The sequence below is a fragment of the Narcine bancroftii genome, chromosome 1 (assembly GCF_036971445.1).
Source record: "Narcine bancroftii isolate sNarBan1 chromosome 1, sNarBan1.hap1, whole genome shotgun sequence".
Lineage (NCBI taxonomy): Eukaryota > Metazoa > Chordata > Chondrichthyes > Torpediniformes > Narcinidae > Narcine > Narcine bancroftii.
In genome coordinates, this window is record NC_091469.1 from 97205545 (window position 1) to 97229208 (window position 23664).

The 23664-nt window shown below is 41.4% G+C and overlaps 1 protein-coding gene across 1 annotated transcript in view; it reads right to left on the reverse strand.

Annotated features, from left to right (window-relative positions):
• Nucleotides 1–1221: 1221 nt before the first annotated feature.
• Nucleotides 1222–23664, reverse strand: part of LOC138761232 (POU domain, class 5, transcription factor 3-like) — a 36046-nt gene continuing 13603 nt past the window's right edge. The window contains exons 3-5 of the mRNA XM_069933023.1: nt 12742–12872; nt 11747–11911; nt 1222–4513 (exon numbers count right to left, since the gene is read on the reverse strand). Coding sequence (XP_069789124.1) covers nt 4271–4513; nt 11747–11911; nt 12742–12872 — 539 coding nt within the window. The 3' untranslated portion in view covers nt 1222–4270. The remainder of the gene's footprint in view (nt 4514–11746; nt 11912–12741; nt 12873–23664) is intronic.

The following is a 23664-nucleotide window of genomic DNA, read 5'->3' on the forward strand; positions in this document are numbered from 1 at the left end:
ATACTGCATTGTGGTCTGATCTCCCTATTTATTGCTCCAGGTGCCCTCACAAGAGCACATATAATTTGGAGCAAGAGGTCTCATGACCTGCATCTAAAGCAAGGACCAATACACTGGAAGAAGACTGGAAAAAGCTTTTATTGCTGGTCAACATTTTGCCCATCTTGCATTGACTCATTCCCATACAACAGAGGCCCATTCGTGCCCTGAATTTAAATTATAAAGACAGCACAGTTACAGGCCCTTTAGGCCCTTGAGCCTGTGCCACTCAATTAACCTCCAACCTGGAAAATTTTGAAAGGTGGGAGGAAACCTGAGCACCCGGAGGAACCCCATGCAGATACAGGAAGAACAAACACCTTGCAGACAGCACCAGATTCAAACCCTGGTCCTAGTCACTGGCACTGTAACAGCATTGCACTCACCGCAACATAACTAGGCCACCCACATTCACCACCAGTGACTAAGTGGAGCCTCCCAAAGTGGTCTGCCACCAGGTCTCATAGGAGACCACTGTTGGAGGGGGATGTTGCATTGTATAGAGTGTCTAAGGTGCTGAGCACTTACAGCCACTGCGTACACATGGTGAGGCAGAGCTCCTCATACAAGGCGATGGGCCTTGCACCCCATCATGAATGGGCTCAAAGGAACAGTCATCCATTTACAACCTTGTACAGATGACACAGGATCAGAATGACAAACCAACAGGCAGGAAGATACCTTTATAAACAACCAAGAACCAATTTAAAAAGGCCACATGAAGGATGGATGAGCAAATGTATGACTGAAAACTCTAGTTTTAAATATAGCAAGGGAACAGGTCCTTTAGGCCCAAGAGCCCACGTCACCCAATTGGTCTTCAGCTCCAGTAAACTGAAGTGTGGGAGGAAGCCTGAGCATCCAGAGGTAACCCACACAAAAACATGGAGAACGTAGAAACTCCTTATACAGTGCTAAATTCTAACCTGGGTGACTGGTGCTGCAACAATACTGCTCGTGCCACCAGGAGCCAAGTAAAAATCCTTGCATTGATCATCTTACTTCACATGGCTATTGAGTGGCCTGCTGAGTTTCTCCAGCACTTGTGCATTGTCCCCAGCATCTGCAACTTTTCTTGTTCAACTCCTCATTAACCAGTGCAATGATTACACACCTTCAGCATAATCAAGACTAGACTGCCATCATATGGTGACTGGGAGCCTTTAAACTGAAGCAGACTGGTTAGGTTAAAATTTTATTCTCAGATATAGCAAACATCTAGAGTCAAAGGTCAAGGTCAGTTGATATAGTTATTGCACAAAGTAAATATGGTACTTAATCAATAAATGTAGTTTCCATTTCTAGTTCCTTTTACACACAAATAAATTGTACACTTGCAATGTTTTCTTTTACAATTGCAGGCAGACTTAATCCAGCATTTTTCAATTGTTAAGAAATACCAAGAGGTCTGGTCCCAGAGCTGCAAGGGACTCAGCCACTAGAGGGCAGAGCCTATCCAGGTGGCAGCTAATGATCTGCAGAAGATTTGCTTCTGCTAAAATTCTGAGCGGGTTCTGTTTCCAGCAGCAGTGTTCTCAGAAATCCAAGACAGAGTGTTTTTTTTCTGGTATTAAATGCAACCGGCTTCACAGAAGATACACAAACCTTATCCAAGTTGATATTGTGTGTACAGGTTACGAACAAGGTAGAGAAACCGATGTTGATGGATGTACTGGAGAAAAGCTGGGACTTAATTTGTTCTGGGTGTTAGTTTGGAAGCAAAAAGGCACCAAAAAAATTGATGCAACACATGAAATATGACAGTTCAGAGCATATAATAATGACTCCATGAAGGAACTCAACATCCAGGTTTGTAGAAATGCAATTTGCAGACAATGGCAAGATAGGACATAAATGGAGAAATTAACACGGGAGGAGAGGCAAGCAACTTTGCAACAAATTGAACATTTTTCATAGCAGGGCTCCAAAACAGCTTCTCAGGTGCAAAGATGAATAGAAAGTTGGGCCCTCTCCTTAGTTGCGGAAGTAAAACCTCAGCTATACAACCTTGTTCAATGTACATCTGGAGCTCTCTACCTCAAGATGGCTACAAGGTCCTTAGAGAATTAAATGGATATATTTACTTATGAGGTATAAATGTCTAAAATGTTAAGACAAGCATTTAAAGGAAAGAATCCCAATTGGAGAAAGAGCCAGATTAATAAAAACAATTGAAGAGAATACAAGTGGAAATACGGAATGTTCCAGAAGATTTGTGGGGATTGAAAAGGCACGGTCAAATCAAAAAACAATGGACAAAATTAATGAATGGCAAGAGTTGAATGGGGAGGGGCAAAACACCTTGCCTGAGGTGGACCTCTGACCCATCGTGCAATTCCTCTGCCACCTTGTGATTGAGCCTTGACCACCAACTAAGTTGTCCATCTTTGCAACGTTTAACACAAGGATGTTTTAAATTCTGGGTAATATCCAGTGTTTCAAGTACTTTAAATAGCAAGGGAACATTCTCACCAAGACCACTGGTAACATCTCATTGAGATGGCGCAACTGTGCCCCTTCCCTTTCCTCCATTTCTCGCATTTGGGAGCAATTTTATCAGCCACAAGGTTTCAACTGCATTATGTTAACCTCAATGTCCTTAAATCCTTGCAGCTCAAAGTGGGCATGGAACTCCACTCACTGGTTAGTTTAATGCCAAATCATTCAAAACAGTAAAATAGCCAATTGGCCACTTAAAAATAGCTCATTACACAATTTGACAATACGTTAGTTATACTCGCTGATCTCAGTAACTTTCAAGAAAGGAGCCCGCCTGCTACCATGCAAGCTTCCTTCCTTGCAGATTTGCCCAATGTGCACCCAGTGAATACTTCTCTTCTCTCCCCCCCCCCCCCCACTTCTCTGTGTAATGCTGACCCTACCTCTCCAGCATACCTTGCACCCACCACTTGACTCACTTTCCAGTGTTCAGTTTTCAACCCCATTGTCAGTGTTGTTCCAGGCTGGTCTCCTCCCTTGGTTACAGGATTTAATTCACCCCCTCGACACCATTTCCACCTCAGTGATAAAACTCCAACCTCAGACGGAAAACAAGAGGGAGAAGGCCACAACTTAAGGCACAAGATAGAAGAGACTTGTTATGCTCTCAGACATCCCCTCCAGTCACCAAGTGCAAACTGAACCAGAATTTATTGAATCTTCCCACTTCTACATCAACACCACAAATGCAAATATATTGCAGATGCCAGAAGGGTGAGATTTAAAAGATGCACAAGACACAGGTCATACAGCTTCTGTGGAAAGAGAAACAGAGTTAACAGGTGTCATGGTGTCAAGGAAGATGCATCAACTTTGCCCAACAGTTCAGGGTGAAAGGTTGTTCAGTCCAATAAAATGTATCTCCCAAAAAAAAACAATCAAGATCCCTCGGCTGTTGGAGATCCTCGGACCTATGCTTCACTTCCTGACTGATCCATTCACCAAAAGTTTCAGAACACATCTGCCCATTGTAATTCAGTCAATAAATTGAATTCAGAAGAGTTAAAATAAATCCATGTTCTTTTTCCACTTGCCTCATTTTGCAGGCCTCACTCTGGTTAACATTACAAGTCTCCATTCCACTCCCTGCTCTTTTGTCCCATGCCCTTGATGGATTGATTTCAGCCACTGCAGAGTTTCAAAGAGTCACCAAAAACCCTTAAGAATTGAAAGAGGCTTCTCCAAACTTCTATTCAGCAACAACTGTCCTGTCCAGGCAGTGGCCCCAAGGCACCTAATGACAAAAGAAGCTTCACTGGAACTGGTCAAAAACATGAATGATCAATGGATTGCCATGGTATTAAAATGCAGACCATTTCCTCAGCTAGTCTGAGTGTTTACAATTACTATTCCACTGGGACACTGATGTTGAGGTTACATTTCCCTTGCCTGGATTACTGGATTGATTTGAATCCCATTTGGCAACTTTAAGCAGCATTATTAACCAACATTAAATTCAGATGGATTTCCACAACTAAATTAGAAAGGAAAACTTAAGGCAAACTCTCAGTACAATAAGTTAGACAATGCCCATTAAATATTTCTACATAAAATGTCGAAGAGAAAGGGAAGATTTTAAAACCACAAAGTGACCAACATTGAAATTCAGCAGCAGGCAAATTCCCCATCAACTTTTCTTAGACCCAAGAGAGTTAGAGACAAAGGCACATTCTACTGAAGGGCATCATTATAATCAATTGTCCTCGCAAACAGATCAACAGCATGCCATCTTCTAGCTGTTGTGATTGGCCATGGAGACAGCAGGATGCAATGGCTGGGGGAAGGGTGACATATACATGGGAGGTGGTACCACAGCTGCACCATATCCATGGGTTACAGAGGGATCAGACATCAGAGCACCAGGAGAGAGGTGAATTGGGCTCCCTTCATGCATCTGTAAATCATTCTCTTCCATACTAGGGAGGATCATCCTCTTTCCCTTCTGTCTTCTGTTACAAAACCAAACTCTGATCACCTACCAGAGGAAGAGAAAGTTATCGTCAGCCACTCATCACTGCCAAATTGCAATTAACCCACCCACTTCATCTCATGACAATACCCAAAAACATTCTGAATTACCATTCTCTTCTAATTCATCTCCACCTGATGGAAGCAACAGTTAAGAGAAGTGGCCCCTCAAAGAAACTATTAAACTAAACAACAAAGATTTTACTTCTTGAACACTCTTGGGTGCATTTTATGGATTTTGGTCTGATCAGTAAAAATGTTCTTAACAAGTACATTTTTGGGAATTGCTGTCATATTTTAAGTCTACTTCAAGCATACAAAGCCATGAAGTGCAACATGTAATTGAAAATTCATTTCCGGCATTCACACTTGAAAGGCTTCACCAGGACATTGAAAAGTGGAGAAGCAAAAGTCACTGTAAATGTGTGGAAAAGAAAAAGTGTATATCATGGCTATTGTGATTTATGGTGTGAAAAATAAAAAATTTATAAAAAAAAAGAAAAGTGGAGAAGCGGTATCTGGACAAATGGAATCCATCAAGAGGAATCAGATGCTGAGTACAAACGAAAATCAGCCGCAAAACATTTTTAAGTCAGTTGAACTAATGAATGTGTCAGCATCATTATGTGAATAAACATGCTAAATTCAATAAAATTTAACATTTCTCCAACTTCCTACATGATACAGGAAATCTGAAATCATCTCTGGGGTTCAGCTTGAAGTCGTCTACCATAATCCCCAATTTTCCTTCAGGGAGCAAATCTTTTGAAAAAATTGTTGTCTAGTGTTATTAGTTGAGGGTGTAGTGAAAGGTGGAGTGGCATTGCAAGTGTAATGGGAGTTCTTGGGAAAATTTGAGAATTCATTTGGTTTTACATATTACTTGTATTCCATCAGTAATATTTGTCTTCAGCATGTCACCATAGATGACCTATAACAGTGGTTAGAAACACTGGACTACACTAATGATCTGACCGGCATCTTATAAATAAATGCAAATAAAATACGAGCATGCACATTGAGAATTGGCCATGTAAAGCCACTCTGAGTGTCCTTCGAGTTAATGGTTGATCTAACTAGACCAATCCCAGGCATTCCAAAGGCTCAGCCCAAGAAATTTCAACAGATCTTTAAATTAAACAGGTAGCTTTTTGAAAAGCACTAGCTTCTAGTTCAATTTTCCCACAAGAGAAAATGTCCTCTTTATAATCAGCCACATCAAGACCCCACTTGGGATCCTGCATTGATCAATCAAGTCCCTCTCTAAACTCCAACAGATACAATCCAACCCCAGCATTTCCTTAGACAGAGAGGTATGGGTCTTCTAAATGTACTCCTAATGTGTTTATAACCACCTTGGAATTAAAGTTAACACAGACAACCCCTCAATGCTCCAGTCATCCACATGAAGAAACTCTTTAAATAAACAGTTTCAAAGTTTTGGTTCATGATTTATGAATTCTGCAAGGATGAATTTCTATTATCCATACTGCCACAATGCTGGGTCATTTGCACTTTAGACAGTCCTCCTGGGATGGTTTTATCGATGCCAAACACAAATGAGGAATATTCCCTTCAAATTTTTTATTGTTCCATTTACAAAAATATAGCCTTGTTTTCTTTCCAAATAACTTGCACATCAACCTTTTGCCAATCCATCAGAGTTCAGGAATCATTATCAAATTTTTTATTTTGTCAAGAAAAATTGAAAACAATGACCAGTTTCAAATTTCTCAGTGTTTTCCATTTGTTAGATACAGTAAAATCCCTGGGGATTAGTAGATGCTGGATAAGTGAATTTTCTTGCTGCTTTGAGATTGCATGTTGCACGATTGGCAAACAAACCACAAAAGGACACCAATTTTAAGCTTCATTTTTTTCTAATCTACTTTTTTTTTCTGCAATTTTCTTTGCCAGTTGCTTGAATTCTGGATAACAGGGGTTTACTGTACTTGGCCATTCATTTAATCCATCATACCTTTGCAGCTTCCTGTGTCCTTTTAATAATTTACTTTACAGATTATGGGTCTTTAAATTTACCAACCACAACTTCAAGTGATCAGAAATTTTATATTTAAGATTTGCCTCTCCTTGGGGCACAAGAGGCAGTGTGATGACCATTTAGATTGACAAAGGATGAGAAGTGACTTAGAGGTATAAAAGGTTGATTGGGTGGACAGCCAGCAGCTTTTTCCTGGGGCAACAAACTGGAGTAGAGGAAATTTTAAAGGGCATGGCAGAGGCAAGTTTTTTTTAAATATACTCACAGTGGTGGGTGTCTGGAATGCATTGCCAGGGATGATAGTGGAGGCTGGTGCAATAGGGCCACCCAAAAGACTCTTCGATGCAAGAAAAAGTGTTATGGGTGCGAGGGAGGGAAACGGAGTAGGTTATTTTATAGAGTAGGTTTCTATAGGTCAGCAGAACAATGGGCTGAAGGCTTATACTGTGGTGCAATGTTCTAGAATATTCTGGCAGCAAGCTTTTCTCCAGAGGGAAAAGGCTTAAGGTGACAGGGGAAAATTTTAAAGGGGCCCAAAGGGCATGATAGAATCGAAGCACAATTCAGCACTGGAGTCCATTCAAGCCTGCGTCTGTGCTGGCTCACAGGAATGCATCTTCACATGTGCAAGGGTTACAATCCCACCACCACCACAAGCCAGTTTCCCATGAACCAGCCAATTGGTCCTTGAGACTAATGTCATCACCCAAACAATGAACCTTTATTTTTCACAGTATTGTTTTTGCTGCACAAAGTCCAGATTTTCCACAACATTCAACAACTAATTCAGCTTTAGAATGACTTCTTCAAACAAAGGAACACCTTGGCAAAATGAATGAACAGATTGTAAAACTTTTAACACTGTCATTGTTATCTGCTGGCAAAACAATCCCTGGCTCTGATCTTCATTCAACTTAGAGGCAAACTCCCACAATGACTTGTAAATTATCCCTCCACATCATTCCTTGCCCACCCCCACAACAAAAGATCTAGTTAACATCACCCCCTTCAACCTATTGCTCTGGATCCAGTCATGGGTCTTCACCACCCCTGTCTATCCACAGTGCTTCATTCCTCAAGCCTTCCCCATCATCCACCTACTGCAAATTAGTGGCATTAGCAGCAGAATCAAATCGACCTTGTAGTTTCCATGCAGATTCTTCCAGATATAAGCCACCCTCCAAGTGAAAAAGCTGCCCCTCCAGTCTCTCTCCCCTAAAACCCAAGACTTTCTCCAGTGCCAAAAATCAACTTTGGAGGAAAGGAACATAGGAAGTAGGAACAGGAGTAGGCCAAAAAAAATTAGATCATGGCTGATCTAATTTAATGACCTAACTCCACCTACCTGCCTTCTCCCCATATCCCCTAATTCCTCAATCATGTAAAAATTTATCTAACCAAATTTTAAATATGTTTAATGAGGCAGCCTCAACCACTTCCCTGGTTAGAGAATTCCAAACATTATTACTCTCTGGGAAAAACTATTTTTCCTCATTTCTGTCCTAAATCTACTCCCCTGAATCTTGAGACTGTGTCCTCTCGTTTTAGTTTCCCCAGCCAGCTCAAAAAACTTTCCTACATCTATCCCATCCATAAGCTTCATAATCCTATATGTTTCTATAAGATCTCCTCTCATTCTTCTGAACTCGAGTGAATACAATCCTAGACGATTTAATCTTTCATCATAAGTCAACCCCTTCATCCCAGGGATCAACCTAGTAAACCTCCACTGGACTGTCTCCAAAGCCAGTATAACCTTCCTTAAATATGGAGACCAGAACTGGACACAGTACTCCAGGTGCGGTCATACCCTTCTCATTACAGTAAAACCCCTGGTATCTTTGGTAATTGCCGGATAAGTGAATATTCCAGTTGCTGGACATTGCCTGTTGCATGATTGGCAAATCAATGGTTATGCATGCCAATTTTACACTTCTCTATTATTTATTTATTTTCTACTAATTTTGGCCAGTTGCTTGAATTCAGAATACAAATTTTACTTTATTTAATATATTTCCATAAAAAAAGATACATTTCCTCAGCCTCAAGTGGGATGCCTGGAGTTGGGAGAATGTATCAGTATGGATAGAGGATTGGTTAACCAACAGAAGGCAGAGTTGGGACAAATGGGTTCTTTTCTGGTGACAATCAGGGTCCACAACTGCTCACAGTAAACATCAACAATTTGGAAGAGGGCACCAAGCTGCGTATACAAGCTTGCTGATGACATCAAAATGAGTGGAAAAGCAAATTGCACAGAGGACGTGGAGAGGCTGTAGAGTATCAATAGGCTAAGTGAGAAGACAAGGATCTGACAGATGGAGTTCAATGGGAGGTCATCCACTAGGGAAAGAAAAGATGGTCAGGTCATTAATTGAATAGGGAAAGATTGCAGCAGCCATTACGCAGAGGGACTTGGGAGTGCTCGTGGATGAGTCACAAAAGGAGAGTTTGCAGGTGCAGCAGATAATAAAGGCAGCAAATGGATTGCTGGTTTTCATTGCTGGAGGGATTGAATTTAAAAGTTGGGAGGAGGTTCTGCTCCAACTGCGCAGGGTTAGTTCTAGCCTCCTTGCTCAAGAAAGGTTTCAGTGACTGTGTTGCCGGCGGTGCAGTGGAGACTCACCAGGCTGATTCCAGAGATGAGGAGTTAGCCTATGAGAAATTGAGCTACGTGTAACGGTTCTTCTTCTGAAATTCAAAAAATGAGGGGGCCTTAAACAAAATTATGAAAGGAATTCTTTGAAGAAGCAGGCTCAATAAAGGAGATGAAGTGGAGTGGCCTATTTGGATTTTCAGAAGGCCTATGACAAGATGCTGCACACGAGGCTACTATGGCAGCACGGTTGGTATAGCAGTTAACACAATGCCCTTACAGCACCAGCTATAGGGACTGGGGTTCAAATCCCACATGATCGGTAACAAGTTTGTACATTCTCTCCATGTCTGCATGGGTTTTCCCAGGGAGATCCCAGTTTCCTCCCACCTTTCAAAACATACGTTAATTGGGTGCAAAAAAATGTGCAGCATGGACTTGCGGGCCAGAATGGCCTGTTAACATGCTGCATGTCTAAATTCTAAAAGCATTTAATTTAAAATTAACAAGACTCTCCACGGTATAACAGGAAATATACTAATGTGGTGGAGCATTAGCTGATTGGCAGGAAGCAGAGTGTCTGTCTAGTCGACCTGCCAGTGGGTAGTGGTGATCCATGGCGGGTGGGGGGGGGGCGTCAGTATTGGGGCCACTTCTCTATTTAGATTATGGAATGAATGGCTTTGTGGACAAGTTTGCCGATGATAAAAAAGAGGAAGAGCAGATATTGATGAGGAAATAGGGAGGCTGCAGTTAAGAATGAGCAAAAGTGGCAAATGAAATGCAATGTCAAAGCATTATCAGAATTTAGTCATGAAATTCACGTGATTTGCAGCAACATCATCGTACAAACATTCACATTATAACCATCTTGCAACATCAAAAAAATTAAAAGTGCACGAAAAATAAAGCACATCTTGAGTTCACTGATCATTCAGGAATCTTTAGGCTCCTGTACATCCTTCCCGATGGTAGCAGAGTGAAGAGAGCATGGCCTGGGTAGTGGGAGGTCTTTGAGGAGAGGGGCTTTTTTTTTTAAAAAAAAAGACTCCGCCTCATGTAGATGTCCTCAATAGAGTGAAGTCTAGTGCCTTTTATGTGGCAGGCCAAGATAACCATCTTCTGGAGTTTTTATTTGTCCTGAGATTTGGTGCCTCCAGACCAGAGTGATGTACCCAGCCAAAATACTCTGCATGGTACAGCTGTACAAGGGCCTTGGTGAGACCACATCTGGAGTACTTCATGCAGTTTTGGTCTCCTTGTCAGAGGAAGGACATCCTCACCATGGAGGGGGTGCAGAGAAGATTCACTAGACTGATACCAGGGATGGAAGGACTTGCATATGAAGAAAAGTTGGATAGATTAGGCTTGTATTCTTTGGAATCTAGAAGATTGGGGGGGATCCTATAGAAACTTATTAATTCTTAAGGGTTTAGACAGACTAGACGCAGGAAGGTTGTTTCCAATGCTGGAAAAACTAGAACCAGGGTTCACAGTTTAAGGATAAGGGGGTAGATTTTAGGACTGAGATAAGGAAAAAATTCTTCTCATGGAGGGTGGTAGATCTGTGGAATTCTTTGCCACAAATAGTTGTTGAGGCCAGTTCCTTGTCAATATTTAAGAGTAAGTTAGATTTGGCCCTTGTGTGGCTAATGGGATCAAGGGGTATGGGGAAGGCAGGAACCGGGTACTAATCAGCCATGATCATATTGAATGGCAGTGTAGGCTTGAAGGGCCAAATGGCGTACTCCTGCACCAATGTTTCATGATTGCATCAATAGAAGCTTCAGGACAGATCCTCTTGAGATGTCAACACCCAGGAATTTGAAGTTCTTGACCCTCTCCGCTACGGAGCCCTTGATGAGGAATGGAACATGTTCCCGACTCCCTCCTGAAGTCCACAATCCCTTTGGTTTCTACCAAGTCATGCACTTTGGTAAAACAAATAGGCAGACTATTTTATAAATAGGGAGAAAATTGAAAATACCCAGATGCAAAGTGATCTGAAGTCTTTGTGCAGGATCGTCTGAAGATGAACTTGCAGGTTGAGTCATTAGTGAATGATTTCAAGGGGAATAGAATGCAAGAGCAGGGATGTGATTTTGAGGCACTGGAGACTTCACTTGGAGTAAATGTGAGCAGTTTTGGGCTCCTCTTTTAAGAAAGGATATGCTTGACAGAGGGTTCAGAGGAGGTTTGCAGGGATAATTTTGGGAATGAAAGGATCATCACAAGGTGAGCGTTAAGACAGCTCTTTGCCTGTACTCGTTGGAACTTAGGAGAGTGAGGGAGAATCTCTGAAGCATTTCCAAATTTTGAAAGACATGGACAAAGTAGATGTAGAAAGGTTGTTTCCAATGGTGAGAGAGCCCAGCCTCTAAATAAAGGCCAAGTTAAATAGATTTTAGCATAGCAGGGGAACTACAGGTTATGGGGGAAAGGCAGGTAGGTAAGCCAAGTTTGCAGCCACATCAGCCATGATCTTATCGAATAGCAGAGCAGGGTCAACAGGTCAGATGACAGACTCCTGGTTCCATTTCTTGTCCATCATGAGATCTTAACTTTTATTCCCAATTAAATCTCAAACCATATTTGCAATCTTAAAAAAATCCCAGTCACATTTTAAAAACAAAATCAGGCACCTCTTTGCCTAGTTGGAGGTCTTCTGCAATCTGGGAGATTTCATCACTGGTGGGCTTGGGGCATTTCATGAAGTAGGACTCCAGATTAGTCTTAACTCCATTCTCAATGCTGGTCCTCCTCTTGCGTTTCCTTGACTGATCCAGAACCTGCTCCACATTACAAACCTTGGAGGTTAAAGTGGGGGTTGGGAAGGGGAAAAAAAAGGGATTCAAAACCAAGTACATAAAGAATTCATGAACCAACTTCCAAAACAGCAGTTTCTTTTCTGAATTCTTCCTGTATACTGGCAAGAATTCATTATATATTTTTCAATTTCCTAATTTCAAGTACAAGAATAAACTGTTATTACTATTAATAACCAAAATTCCAATTCTGGTGCTGAATGTAATTGAAAGATGCAACATAGCTCCCATCACTGGGGCCTGTTCAGAAGTATTTAACAGAAGAGGTGCTCAAATATCTGCTTTCAAGCATCATTTAGCTAATGGGAGACAGATTAGAATAGGGGTATCAGACTGGGACATTTATACACAGGAGTGTCTCACACAGAAGACTATTGATGCAGCCATATGATCTGACGCATTGTGTGAAGTTTATCACCTTTGGGAGCATGTGGGTTATCCAGGCACCCTAGTTACCACCCACATCTGAAATTAACCTTGGTAGGTTAATTAGCCATTGTAAATTCTTTGAGTGATAGAATATGCAAGAATTAAAATGGGGGCAGTGTCATTGGGTCAGCATGAAATAAATAGGCCAAAAGGCTCATTTCTATGTTCTACGATTCATCCAGTTATCAGGGAAGCTTTGAACTGGAGGGAAAACTGCATTGAAATGGAGTGCACGACAATCTACCAATCACCAACCCTCCCCTGGATCAAGTTCCCTGCCAGAATTGGTGGAGCAAGTGATCTGCCCAATGCAAGCTCCTCAGGAACAGCAAGCAGCTGTACAGTTGTGCACACAATTACATGATGGGATTCATAGCACCTACCTCAGGCAGGGTGCCATTGTTTTCTGTGTCATTCAGCCAACGCTGGAGTATTGGCTTCAGTTTGCACATGTTTTTAAAGCTCAGCTGCAACGCTTCAAATCTGCAGATTGTGGTCTGGCTGAACATCTTGCCTGAAACACAAGAGGGAGATTTTCAATGAACATGACAGGTCCAAACCAAACAAACTCTCAGGGTTAGCATTGGAAGAACATTTGTGGATATAGAAGGATGAGGGGGACCTCAGGTTTTCAAATGCTGAAAGGCTTGAACAGTAGATGTAGCAAGGTTGGGGAGGAGTTCAGGACAAGGCAGAACCTCAGGATAAAAGAGCATCAATTTAAAACGATAGAGGGATTATTTCTTTAATGGTTAACAGTCTGCAGAACTTGTTGCCACAGGCAGCTGTGGAAGCAAGATCGACGGGTGTATTTAAGGCAGATATTGACAGGTATTTGATTAGTCAGGACATCAAGGGTTATGAGGAGAAAGCCAGGGAATGAGCCTGAGAGAGTGAGGATGGATCAGTTCACAATTAGCACAGCAGATTCATCTGCTCATACATACATCTTGTGATCTTTCTCTCCAACCCCCCCCCCCACAAAAACCACCACTGAAGTCCATGCAACAATTGCCATTGGATGTTGAAAGGCTTACAATAACATTGGAAAACCAGACTTGTGAAAGTACAGACCAACTTGCAGGCTCTGGCTGATGCACTGAACCTGCAATGCTCCAGAAGCCTGGGATTTTGATGACAGTAACCACCCACCCCCACCGACTGTCATTATTTTTTTTTTTAAAAAGCAACCCATTCCTTCCATTTCAAATTTTAATCTGACTTGCCACTTTCACCATGGATCAAATGTCAACTTACAATTTTTTTTGGCCGTCAAATTCCTTGCTAAATTTCACCCAGCCCATAAAAAACATTGATCGTCATCGGATTGCAAGAACACTTGAAACAATGTTTGAAGCAACGCTCTTCAAAACGTGCAGACATAACACAATACATATTTAGGACAACTATTCATATATACAAATAAATAATATTTCCGAATCAGAATTTATAGTCATGAAATTCATTGTTTGGCAGCATCACAGAGCAAACGTTCATATTAGAACCATCTTATGCAATTACTATAAAGAGTGCATGAAAAGTAAGGCATTGCCCATGGTTCATCGATTGATTATTCATAAAAACAAGTCGGAGTGTCAGATGATTAGTGCGAGTAATTCCTTTGGTCGTTCGGAATTCTTGCTGCTTGTGGAAAGAAGCTGCTTCTCAGCCTGGTGGTGCTAGTTCTGATACTCCTGTACCTCTCTCAGCAGGAAGATGTTGTAAGTGGGGTGGAAGGGGCCCCTCAATGATTTTGCATGCTCTCTTCTGACAACAATCCTGGTAGATCAGATCAAGGGGTGGAGGGGGAGGGAGACTCCAATAATCCTCTCTGCTCTCTTTTATGGACCTGTGGATTGCCCTCCAATTCACTTCTCTGCACAACCGTACCACACTGAGATGCAGCTGGCCAGGTCGCTCACTAGAGCTCCTTTAGAAGGTTGACATGATGGTAGCCGCCAGCCTTCTCTGGAAGTGCTGCCACTGTTGCACCTTCCTGACAAATGAGAAGACAATAAGTCTCTAAGTCAACTTCAAGGAATTTTGTGCTCTCCACTACAGTTGTTGATGTGCCGTGGAGGGTGGTTGATCCTAGTCCTCCTGGAGTCCACGGTCATCTCTTTTGTCTTGACCACGTTAAGATTCAGGTTACTCTCGCACCATACCACAGCTTTCCACCTCCTCTGTAGTGCAACTCAGTGTTGCTGACGAGCCCAACTTCTGTTGTGTCTTCTCAAACTTGACAAGATTGAAGCTGAAAATGTGATGCCCTCTCACTTTGGTCATTCACAAGTTGGCCAAACACTAAGCATTTTGAAATCATTACCAACAGCACTCAATTCAACATTGCTCCAAAACCCAATGTTATCCTTCAACTTGTTCACCCACCTCCAATTTAGACAGCAGTCACTCAGATTGTTCAACACTGTCTCTACTGGGATCACACCTATAGCAGATAAGGCAAGTGATATAGAGGGAAAATTGGGTTCAACCTTTTCACAGAAAAAAAAGTACAATTGAGGGCATATTATCCAATTTTAGGAGTATAGATATAGCCCCGCTTTAGGAGTGTTCCCATGAAACCTTTCATAAACCAAAATAGCATAACGCAAAGACTACTATTGAAGGTTATTTTGGTAAATTGAAAACCCATTCAAATCCTTTCATAAAGTGAACACAGGGTTCTTGTAAAAGTGAATTTTCGTAAAATGAATATTTGTAAAATACCTGTATTTAATAGTCTTCCCTTTCTTCCTCCTCCCCCCACCTCAAATTAAATATCTGTATTATTGCTTCCATCTTCTGGGAAGAGGTACAAGTATTAATTTAGAACAAGTACAAAGGCCTGAGTTTTAATCTCTAGCATGTTCCTATCTACAATATTTTCGGAGAAATTGTTAGTTTGCCTTAATTTGAACTTGCAATATTTTTAGTACAATCTTTGCAGCCCAGATATTTTGGGCAATGAAACCCGAGCAGACTCCCATTGATGAAGAGGTCTTGCTAGTTAGTCTCCATGCATTTCCTCAAGTATTATCCAACTTGGAGGAGTCACGTGATGGAGTAGTGGCCGGACGGTGAACTCCAGCCCTCTCCAGAAAAGTCGGGAAAAACAAAGGAAAACACAAAGGCACAGAAATAAAAGTTACAGAAAAGTGAGTATAAAGGTGGAAAGAAGATGGCGACAAAAAAAGAAAAATCGAAAGCAACGGTAAGAAGAGAGGAAGAGAAGACAAAGAAGGAAAAAGGTGAAGGCCTTACCTGTCCGAAGAGGCCCGCTGCGGAGAGAGAAACCCGCTCCCTCAGGTCGGTAAATAATGGACTACAAAAATGGCTCGCTGAGCCGAGTAAAAGTGCGCAACCGCGCATGCGCGATGCGAATGAAAAAAAACACACCGACGGGAGGGGGGACCAGCTGGGGAGTCGATCTCCACAGCCGGCAGCGACAGCTGCAGAACACCTGCAGCAAGAAGAGACCACAGAAGACAATAGAAACAAGAAAGAAGAGAAGGAAAGGGCACCAAAGAAACAACAGATGGCCAACCCAGAGGAAGAAGAAGAGGAAGAGGAAGAGTACAGTGAAATAGAAGAAGAAAAGAAAGGCAAGATAAAGGATATTAAAGGATACATGGAGTCATTTAAAGAATGGCAAACACAGGAATTTAAGGATTTAAGAAAAAGAATAAACAACACAGAAGAGAAAATGAATAAAATAGAGATGACCTTAACAGAAATGGGAAAGAAAATGGACAAGATGGAAGAGCGGGCAGTAGCAGCAGAAATGGAGGTAGAAGACTTAAAAAAGAAATTGGAAGAATCTAATAAAAAAACTAAAGAGACACAAGAACTACTAGCTCAAAAAATAGATACAATGGAAAACCATAACAGAAGAAATAACATAAAGATAGTGGGCCTTAAGGAAGATGAAGAAGGCAAGAATATGAGGGAGTTTATAAAAGAGTGGATCCCTAAGACCCTAGGATGTCCAGAACTACAGCAAGAAATGGAAATAGAAAGGGCACAGAGTATTGGCCTCTAAACCACAACCACAACAAAAACCAAGATCTATTGTAGTAAAATTCCTAAGATATACTACAAGAGAAAAGGTACTGGAGAAGACAATGGAAAAAGTAAGAGAGGGCAACAAACCACTGGAGTATAAAGGGCAAAAAATCTTCATTTATCCAGATATAAGTTTTGAACTCCTAAAGAAGAGAAAAGAGTTCAATACAGCAAAGGCGATTTTATGGAAGAAAGGGTATAAATTTATACTAAAGCATCCAGCGGTATTGAAAATATTTATTCCAGGACAACAAAACAGACTATTCTCGGATCCAGAAGAAGCACGAAAATTTGCAGAACAATTACAAAAATAGACTGAGGGAGGAAGACGGGTAATGAGAGTAAAAATGATCACGATTGATATGTAAGTGGGTAAAGACAAAAATAGACTGAGGGATGAAGACGGGTAATGAGAGTAAAAATGATCACGATTGATATGTATGCAGGTAAAGAGGTATAAGAGTGAATAGAGACAATGTGCATACGTGAATGTATCTGTACTTAGAGGAAAATATAGATAGTATAGACAAGAATTAATAAGGGAAGGTAATGGAATAGAGAGAATAAGGAGGGAATTAAGAGTGACCTTTGTGACATATGAAAAGTGAAATCTTTTCTGGGGGGGGCGGGGTGGGGGGAAATAGCGGTCACTGCAAAATCAGTTGACGCTTGCGAGTGGATTCGCAAATCCAAATGGAGAGGGGAGATGTGGTTGTCCGACAAGGGATAAAGGACAACTCAGGAGGGGAAGGGGAGATTGGGGATAAATAAGATAGAAATAGGAGAATAAGGAAAATGTTAGATGTTGCAGGAATGTTGTCTTATAAAGAGTTGAAAATAAGAAAACAGAAATGGAAAAGGAGGAAAGGTAATGATGGAAAAACGGAAAGAGAAGATAAACAAAATATAAAAGGGCTACGCTGAACTATATGACTTTAAATATTAATGGAATACATAACCAAATTAAAAGGAAGAAACTACTAAATTTAAATGAATAAATGTATTCCATTAGAAAAAATAACAGATAGGTTAAGAAATAATATTGAAATATTCGAACAAGTATAGGAGTCTTACATTAAATATAATAGCGAAAACCTACCGGGGACAAACAGTACCTAAGTTGATGGAAGGAGAAGGAAAGAAAAGAATGGACTCAGTAGAATTTCTGGTGTAATTTTGTTGAATGACAACATTGTCTGACTGGCTTAATGCAACCTAGATTGTATACCTAAAATGGATGAGAGGGGGGGGTGGGGGGGTGGTTTGGGAGGAAAGTGGGGGGGGGAGAAAAAGTCACTGTATATGTGTGAAAAAGAAATAGTGTATATCATGGCTAATGTGATTTATGGTGTGAAAAATAAAAAATTTAAAAAAAAACAAAAAAGAAAAAAATAACATATAGGTTAAGAAATAATATTGAAATATTCGAACAAGTATAGGAGCCTTACATTAAATACAATAGCGAAAACCTACCGGGGACAAACATTACCTAAGTTGATGGAAGGAGAAGGAAAGAAAAGAATGGACTCAGTAGAATTTCTGGTGTATTTTTGTTGAATGACATTGTCTGACTGGCTTAATGCAACCTAGATTGTATACCTAAAATGGATGAGAGGGGGGGGGGGTGGGGAGAAAAAGTCACTGTATATGTGTGAAAAAGAAATAGTGTACATCATGGCTAATGTGATTTATGGTGTGAAAAATAAAAAATTTAAAAAAAAAGTATTATCCAACTTTTCCTTCCCACCCCTGCTCAATATTCATCTCCCTCATGCTCTGGATTATGCAGGAGGGCCTTATCTGAAAATGTTCACAATCCAAATGCTCAGCTATTTTTATTTCCTTGACAATATCCCACTGCTCATTTGTCTTCAGTCATCTGCACAGGCCATTCAATCTAACTCACTGATGCTGACCCGTTATGTCATCTATGCTAATCTTATTTGCCTCCAACCCTCTACTCCTTTCCTAATGTCCAAGAAAACTACATGAAAATATACAAATGAAAACAATACAATTCTTTTTACATGGTGTCATATTACTATACAAGTTTTATTATCTTGCATTATAGCGTTAACCATTATACTACACAGCCCCACTGCCACTGAACCCCCCCCCCCCCACAGCGGTTACACCTTCAGTTGCTTGGGGCACTTCCCTCTAAGCTATGCGCATATGCGCATGCACACACATTGTTGCAAATTCAAGCACTAAAAGGAAATTAATGTGTACAAAAAAGGTTAGTTACCTAAAACATAGTAATAATTCTACTTATTGAAAATAATCTCTTAGCGCATCTCTTGTATTAAAACGTACTAATACAATATTAGCCATGAAAGACGAGTTGTGCCAAAATTATCTTGAAACAATTTCAAAAGTTTACATTTGCACAGGCATAGTAACCAGTCTCAGATTCTCAATACCCACCTGGCAGCAAAAGAGCTGTAGAACATTGAGCTGAAACCCCTCGAGGGTGCTGATAAACTGTTTCAGCTCGAAATGTCAAACATTCTTTTTTTCTCCCATTGATGTTGCTCAACCCAGCAAGTTCCTGCTGTAGTCTCCTGTGAGACTATATAAACTATATAATTATATTTGGCCTGCAAGATCATTTCAAAAATGTATTAGAGGTGGCCCGCTGGCCGCTGCGCCAGTATAGCGCATGCACAGTAATACAACAAATCCCAGAATGCATTGCCGTCAGCCTGCTAATCGCCCCCACCTCCTCTGTTTACGTTGCAGGGTCTCACCGTGGACTCTGGTTTTGGGGCCTGGCCAGTGTCAGGGGAAGCCAAGGCCGCTTCCCAGCGCCCGGAACCGGAGGCCTCGGGCCTGACCTCGCCAGGACTATTGCCCACTCCCCCTCGCTGCCGCAGGCCGATCCGCGACTCACGGTGACGGGGCCGCTGATCCGCCGAGATGCCACCCTGCAGCGAGAGCCGATGCCCCCCACTGTCGTTGTCCAACCCGATCGCCCGCAAACCCCGCCCTCCCGCACACAGGCCTGAGTATTATGAACTTTAATCTCAGAATAAAACGATCTTCCAATAGTTTCATGTCACAGTGATCAATATATTCCTGGTTAAAAATGGTCCTGCACCTGGATACAAGCTCATTAGGCATAAAACTTGAAAAGTGTGTAAATCAAAGGATATCTGTACCAATGGAAAAAGGGCATGGCAAATAACCCTGCTAGAGTTCATGCCCACAATCAGTCACCCATTTGATTGTTTCAGGAATCATGTTATTCTCCCACATTCTCAATAGCCCTCAGATTTTACTATTCGACAGCATACTAGCAACATTTGACAAATCCTCTATAGAGAAATATTATTTATTGAATATTTTATTTCTCATTTGTTAATGCTTCTGGAAAGAGTTTATCCAAAACTATTATTAAACACTTATTTTAATAAGAAAAAGTTTAACATTACTTATGTTGAAAGAAGAGAAAACATGCAGATGTTGTTGAAAATTTTCAATAAATATTTAGTTCGGCCCTCGACTTAGTCCAAGTTTTTAATTTTGGCCCTCCGTGAATTTGAGTTTGACACCCCTGCCTTAGACTGTGGTCCTTTCCCATCCCCAAAGAGCCTTTGCATTAACTGCATAGAGCTTCAATGCCTCTCTCAGCACACCAGGTAGCCTGGGATGTGCCAAAATGACACCTACCTCACTGGAGGACATTCAAGCTTCAGATAGATGAAAATGTTTTTGCCTGTCTTCCAACAGCTCTATATGCATCCAAATACCTTTCAAATATTCTAAATGAATCTCCCACCAACCCCCAAAGATCTTTTTTAAATTTCTCCCTCTCACCTTCCGCCCGTGTTATCTAGTCTCAAGACTTCCCAGCCAAGGAAAGATCACCTCCCCAATCTAGGCTTCCCAAATGATATAAAATTGTCAGGAGGTTTTTTTAAAAATTTGCAGATGCTGGAGGGAAAAAAAAATCAGATAACAAAGAATCCATAAGTAAAAGGCAGTTGACATATCAGCAAATTATAACTTGCCCCTCAGCTTCCAACATTCCGTTGAAAATAAAACCCAGCCCATCATAAGGCACAACTGCAGCATCCCTCCTACCATGTCCTAGATGCCCTGCAGCAACCAGAACTGCACACCATACTCCCAGTGCAGCCTGACCAATGTTTTGTACCGCAGCAACAAAGCATTCCAACTCACGCCGAATACCTCCACTGGCAAAGGTAGACATTCCAAATGGCTTCTTCATTACTCTAGCCAATTGCGTTACTTCTTTCAGGGAGACTTGTGCCACAAGGTGTTTCTGGACAGCAAATGCTGTTACAGCGCTAGTGACTGGGGTTCGAATCTGGTGCTGTCTGCAAGAAGTTTGAATGTTCTCCTGTGTCTGCATGGGTTTCCACTCACCCTTAAAAAAATACCAGGGGTTTAGATTTATTAGGTGCAATTGGGTGGCACAGATTTGTGGGCCAAGTGGGCCTGTTACTGTGTTGTATGTCCAAATCTAAAAGCCAAACTTGCGATGTCCTGTCACTTAATATACTTTGTTAGCATTTGACAACCCAAAATACATTGCCTTACATTTTAATTTTTATCTTCCACCACATCTCCAAATGATCTGCACCTCAATCATAATAACATTCACCATCCACAACTTGTCCAATGTACCTCAACAGAAAACTTGCACATCAGTTCATTTACATTCTCACCCAACTCATTCACAGTGGTTTTCAAATTGCCCCCTAAACTCACATTCCACCTTAAGCAATCCCTATGCAATAAGTGCTCTGTGATCAGTAAGGAATTGCTTATGGTGGTATGTGAGTGGGAAAGGAAGGTTGAGAACCACTGCTCTAGACCTAATTGTTAGCTAAATATTTTGCTTGAGAAAATTGTCATTGGCCCATTTCCTTTGGAGTTAAGAAACCATGCACATAACGAGTCAATTAAGTACAATTGAAACAGTGGTTTTCAAACTTTTTCTTTCCACCCACATAACACCTTAAGCAATCCCTTACTAATCACTTATGGCATATGGCTTACGGTGGAATGAGAGTTTAGGGGGGCAGTTTGAAAACCACTGATATACATGATAGCCCTCTGCACCATCCTAGCTTTACCCTACTGGATATTACCTTGCAGACAGGAAAATCCTCGATCACCATCTCTACCTCCTAGAGCCAAGCCCAACCTTGAATCCCATGTGCCCTGATTTTCTGGACTAGCCCAACTATGCTGCACTTTTTTTTTAAAGTTCATTAAATCTCATCCAGAGAAAACTGGCCTTGCCCGTTAAAACATTTCCTGCCATCTTTCATCCTTTCCCACAACCCTGAAATCTAGCCACATTCTAACAGCCCTTGCATAATTCTCCATTACCACCTCTTCTACACCCAGATTATGCCCTAAAGCATGTCCATACCACTTCCTCATTTTAGACTTGCTATGTATGCACTTATCAACACTGATCTTAAATGCATGAAGATCTCTGTACTCTGCATACGAATTCCACCTCAATGTAAATTAACATTGTTAAAGTACACCACCAATATTATCTAGTTATTTTCACTCCTTTCTGAAGCTTCTGGATACTTGCCTTTATTTTTGACAAGGGTTGTTTCACCCACACCCCCTCCAGTTCAATTCCCCACTTGTATTTTTTCCCTTTCGCTTATGTCCATCCACACCTCCTCCCCAACTCTCCTGCTACTCATCTACAGGCCATTTTTAACCAGCCAATTAACCCTCCAACCAGCAAGTCTTTGGAACAGGAGCTGATGACCTTTGATCCATAGTCCAAATTTATTTGTCCTATAACCCTCAGCTGCTCCAACATATACTAGTCGCCCCACTAAACTGTGCATGTGGATTAAACATCCCTCAGTAAAGGAAACAACTGTGGCTATACAAATGCCACCTGTTCCTTCGGGGTTGAACCAGGCAGCGAAATGACTGCATTAACGCAGAATGTTCACTGAAGTCTCTCCACCTCATTATAACCAGGATTTGATCATCAACCAAATCACTTTCTGCCCCTGGAAAAATAACTCACCCTGGTGCTCCCAGAACACACTTCACCCAGATGAACCAGAGACCACCTGTACATCAGTAGCCAGTTATCCTGCTCTTGGTCCCAGGCCCCTCACCCACCAGAGAATGTTGAGCCAGATGACCATCAAGGCAAACCTTTTGAAGTGCCATTGAGCCCCCCCCCCCCCCCACCGTGATGTTCAAAAAGGCACAAAGCCAGATGTCAGTGTATACGATGCTGCGACGTTTTTTCATCGGAATCCAGCTGCAAGACTCATTTAGCACAAAGCAAATTTTGTTCACTTGGAAATGGGATTTACCTCACATACTCATAGTTCAAAACACACCTTAGAGTGCAGAGAAATAAAAGCGGGAGATCTAGAACAAAGGCAGTTGAGGTAAATACACAATTGCTTCTGCTGAGAAAAATTCAAGATGCTGTATTCGACAAATTTATGTCTGCAGTTTTGCAACAAAAATAATTGTTACTGATCATTTTTAAAACTCCTGAACTATTTGAAGAATTATTTAAAAGCAACCAAGTTTAAAAGACTGCTTGCAGCACTCCAAGCTCCTGTCTGAAATATTTATATTTATCTTGTTAAGTAGTTTGTTCTACTGGTGCTAAGATTGAGAGCACAACTCCTTGAGATGATGCCTTCCTATAGGCATCAACAACTATGTCACCCAATATCAAAACGCTTTCAAACAACAAAATCATGATGTTTGGGGCATTTTCAGATTTGAAGATGCCTTCCCCAATCTGAAATGCATCATCATATTTATCCCATAAATTTATTTAAACTGTTTATTTATTTAATTTAGGGTAGCATCAGTGCAATTTCAACCACTCGGCACTTTCAAGCAGGAAAAACACCCGACTGTAAAGGCGGAGGTTCTTCACCCTTGCGTCTAAAAACTTACCTCTCTGAATCCACCGTGAACAGCTTCGAGTCTCCGATTCCAACCTTTCTCAGGGAAGGATAATCAGCAGAACACTGTGCTCCACCACCTGAACTGAATGTACAACTGCTGCAATCAACTGGTTAGGGGAAGGCTGATGATGCCGTCAGCCGGCGACCCATCTCCCCACTCACCCTTCTCCCTGCATGACCCCCTCAAGGCAGGGGAGGCAGTTGGGGGTGGCCATTGCGAGCTGTGGCAGCCTCACTGGGCTACGTTTGGCCTTCTCTGCAGAACTGTTCTGGGAAACAGAGCAATTCTAGCTG